Source organism: Haplochromis burtoni, unplaced genomic scaffold, assembly GCF_018398535.1.
Source record: "Haplochromis burtoni strain Fernald_Lab_line unplaced genomic scaffold, NCSU_Asbu1 Contig_48, whole genome shotgun sequence".
Classification (NCBI taxonomy): Eukaryota; Metazoa; Chordata; class Actinopteri; order Cichliformes; family Cichlidae; genus Haplochromis; species Haplochromis burtoni.
In genome coordinates, this window is record NW_024582409.1 from 1,499,306 (window position 1) to 1,503,180 (window position 3,875).

The window sequence follows — 3,875 nt, forward strand, 5'->3', positions numbered from 1 at the left end:
AACGTCAACGAACATCTGTCTGCAGTCGCTTTCCACCCTAAACCTGACAGCATTATTAATTTTCACATGTGCTGCTGTCCTCAGGTATTTCAGGTACATCTCTTAAGTAGCCTACTTTTTCTTTAAAAAACTAAACACAAAGTTCTCATTAGAATAAAGCTATTGGGATGAAAAGATGAAACTACTGACCTTTAACACCGAGGACACACAGGTCTCATATAATACATAAAGATGTAAATACGAGATGCGCATAACCTTTAAAATCAGGGTAGAATAAAAAAAAAGAAAAAAAAAACTGTCCAGCAGTCGTCTGCGTGATCGCTGCAAGTGCGCATGCGCTAGCAGCACTTTCACTACCTGCCGCACAACCCCTGTATTTCACATGGGGCAGGCGGGAGTTACCATTCACTTGCGTGTATGCTGCTGCTGAGTGCTGGTTGACAGTCTCAGGCGACAAGAGGAAAGCAAGGCACAGTTTTTCTTTTGCTTCATCTTCTTCATCTTTACCAACGCCGTACCACTGCTGGATGGAACCATGAAGCAGGAAACACTGGAGCACCCTTAAGGACGCTGCCGTTTGTACTTTTCGCATGATAATCACCGGGGAGATGAAGAACTGAAGTGTTAAGTAAGTAAGCAAACGTACGAGCTGCAGTCTAAGTGAATCTTCATTTTAATGTCGTCCTGCTGACGCTGTCTGAATAAGCTACTCTTTATAAAGTGCGTTTTGTTTTTTCTGTACTTAACTTGGAAGTTATCTATACTTTGTTTGATTTTTGTGCAATATTTTGCTTTCAGAGACAGTTTGTGCCAACATGTCTAAACCGATGGATCACGTTAAACGTCCGATGAATGCTTTCATGGTTTGGTCCAGAGCCCAGCGCAGAAAAATGGCTCAGGAGAACCCTAAAATGCACAACTCCGAGATCAGCAAGAGACTGGGAGCGGAGTGGAAACTTCTCACCGAGTCTGAGAAAAGGCCATTCATCGACGAAGCCAAACGGCTGAGAGCGATGCACATGAAGGAACACCCAGACTATAAATACAGACCGAGGCGGAAGCCCAAGACTCTGATGAAAAAAGACAAGTTTTCTTTCCCCGTGCCCTACAATCTCGGGGAGCACGACGCACTCAAAGTTAACGGGCTTTCCACTGGAGCACTTTCCGAGTCTATCATTGGGAACCCCGATAAGGCAGCAGCAGCTGCTGCGGCTGCGGCGGCCAGGGTATTCTTCAACCCCTCCATGTCCACGAACCCCTACTCATTTTTCGACCTGGGATCCAAGATGACCGAGCTTTCCCCACCTTCGTTTCCGTACGCTTCTCCTTTGGGTTACCCGCCGGGAGGCGCTACGGCTTTCACCGGGACTGGCAGTGTAGGTGGCGGGACGCACACCCACACTCACTCACATCCGTCCCCGGGAAACCCAGGCTACATGATCCCGTGTAACTGTACGGCCTGGCCCTCAGCAGGACTCCAACCACCCTTAGCATACATTCTGCTCCCCGGGATGGGAAAACCTCAACTTGAACCGTACCCTGCATATGCTGCGGCATTATGATAGGCCCACTTTGGACATCTGAGAAAATGAAATGTGAAATCAAAACAAACAGAAAAAAAGCTATTCACGCAAGAGTTTTATTGTGCATGCACAAACCTGTACATGTGATGAAGTGCTCGTCGTCTCAGATATCACATGTGTATGTATATTGATTAATGCCTTTATCTAAGGTAATGCTTATTTAGAGAACTCTCTAATCTATTATTACCAAGCCATCACTTCACACAGCCACAAGGAAAAGGACTAAAAAGATGGCACACATGCACACAGTTGAGAGAGAGAGAGAGGTATAAAAGCAGTTTCCCCTTGTGAAAACTCATTTTTAAGGGTGTCCTGATCGATTTCTATCTTTTGCACCTGCTTGACTAACCAGTTTGGAATCAAGGGCAGCATATACAATGACCATGTTAAGGATCAAGGCATTTCCTCGCAAATAAGTTGCCGGAGGTTATAATTCACGGGTTAAGGGGAGTTGTTACAGCACTGTAAATGTGTACAGATAAAAATGACTTTAGTTTATTTGCCGTTATAGGCTTAGTGTTTGCGATAGGGCCAGGAAGCTACGTATTTCACTAGAAACCCGGTGTATATTTTGAGTTTTTAAACCGTTTTATAGATGTCTGTACTATTTATTGTTTAGTGGAATCTATGGTGAACCAGACGATTTTTTAAAAAAAAAAAGTGAATGAGGCTAGTTCTGTATTATTTGCACATGAAACGTAGAGGATGTAATTTATTTTGAAGGTGATATTCAGTTTTAATGCTTTATAACTTTTGGGGTTTGATTCACCAAACCCCATTTTCTTTCTCTTGAAAAAAAAGTTCAGATTTGAAGATGCAGAAGAAGAAGAAGATTAAAAAAAGTTGCAGATGGAAGTTTATTTAGTGGGTTTATAATTTCATGGATTCACCATTCTCCCACTCCTCGTATCATGTGCAGAAAAAAAAGACGTTTTTAACTAACTCTTATGGAATTTGTATGTTTTGTGTTTTCTTTAACCTCCGTTATGTACTTCAAACTATTGCTACTGTTCACTTGTTCAGCAAAGGACTACAATAAAGCGTATTCGGATTAAACGGAAGGGAATCGCGGCTGTAGTTCTTGATGAGATGAACAAGATTGTTATCTTTTCTTTTTCCTGCTCTTGCTCCTCAGTCCAGGTGAAGTGTAAGGTATCCTCCAAAGGCCGCTTTTGTCCGCGCATTGAATGGCATTACTAGGGGGGGAAATCTAAATCAGCCCATTGTTATCAAGAGCCAAAACCTTATTTATCACAATTTTAATCGTGAATAGGAAGGAAGATAAAACTGTGTGGTACTCTGAGCTTTCTTTTTCCCAAGGAGAAAGAAAAAAAAAGGAGAGAGCTGCTTTAAGGCTGCAGAACAAACACGTCTTTTATGCTCTAAATCAGCCTGAGCTGCGCGTTCTAAGGTAAAAAAAAAAAACTCCAAACAGCAATAGCAATTAATACAAATTAAAAGAACAATAATTTAAATTTTAAAGACAAATAAATGCTTATCACCCGATTTAAGGAGTGTGCAGTCACGTGTGCGCGTGCACGTGCGTGCGTAAAACAGGTGTGTATGTGCATTACCGCGCACGTAGTGTTTTTTTTTTTTTTTAAGTAAAATACGTAATTTAAGCAAAGCGCTTCTACCAGACTACACTAAGAGATTAATTCATAAGGATCAGAGCGATTATGCAAAACTAATTTGGACAGTCCAGGGATAATTATCTCCGTCACGGTTAATTAAACCCTTTCACCGCTATGTTCTCCATTGTAACACCTCGATCTCTCCTTTTTACGGAACTTCCTTCTTGGCCTCGAAAACAGCGCGTTGTGTTTAGTTCACAGTAGAAAAGCGCAGAGCGGAAAAAAAGGTGTACTTTTTGACACCGGAATTTGACGCTTTCCTCCAGGTTAGGCCTCTTTTTTTAAAGAAAAAAAAAGAACTCCTCGTTCTTTTTCATTTTGTAATGAGATATTTCTGAATGACGTGTCACGAACGACAAAGCGTATTTTTTGGAGGTGTCATAAAAGGGCAAAACTGTCGGATCAAAACAGATCGTCCGGGAGGCTGTGAAAGAATCCGCATTGCGAGTTCAGCGACCATTTCTTTCTCTTTCTTTGACCCTTTTTTATTATATTTTTTTTTTCTTGAGCAAAAGAGGAAGAAAGCTGAAAGAACTTTTTTCCAACTCTGGGAGCGTTTAGACGGTCGAGGAGGTTTTGTCTGGGAACAAAACGTGGGTTGGGAGGTTTTGTGAGAGTGTTGTTTGTTGAAGTGGAGCTCAGCAAAAGCGGCTGCTTT

At 41.9% G+C, this 3,875-nt stretch overlaps 1 protein-coding gene across 1 annotated transcript; it reads left to right on the plus strand.

The window, feature by feature from the left end:
* The first annotated feature begins 355 nt into the window (after positions 1 to 355).
* Positions 356 to 2,614, plus strand: sox21b (SRY-box transcription factor 21b). The gene is made up of 2 exons (XM_005921403.3): positions 356 to 628; positions 799 to 2,614. The coding sequence occupies exon 2, from the start codon at positions 816 to 818 to the stop codon at positions 1,560 to 1,562; it is 747 nt and encodes a 248-aa protein (XP_005921465.1). The 5' UTR covers positions 356 to 628; positions 799 to 815; the 3' UTR covers positions 1,563 to 2,614.
* The last annotated feature ends 1,261 nt before the right edge of the window (positions 2,615 to 3,875 follow it).

Excerpts from the sequence above, each read along its gene's own strand:
- sox21b (XM_005921403.3), top strand. The coding sequence starts at position 816 with ATGTCTAAACCGATGGATCACGTTAAACGTCCGATGAATGCTTTCATG.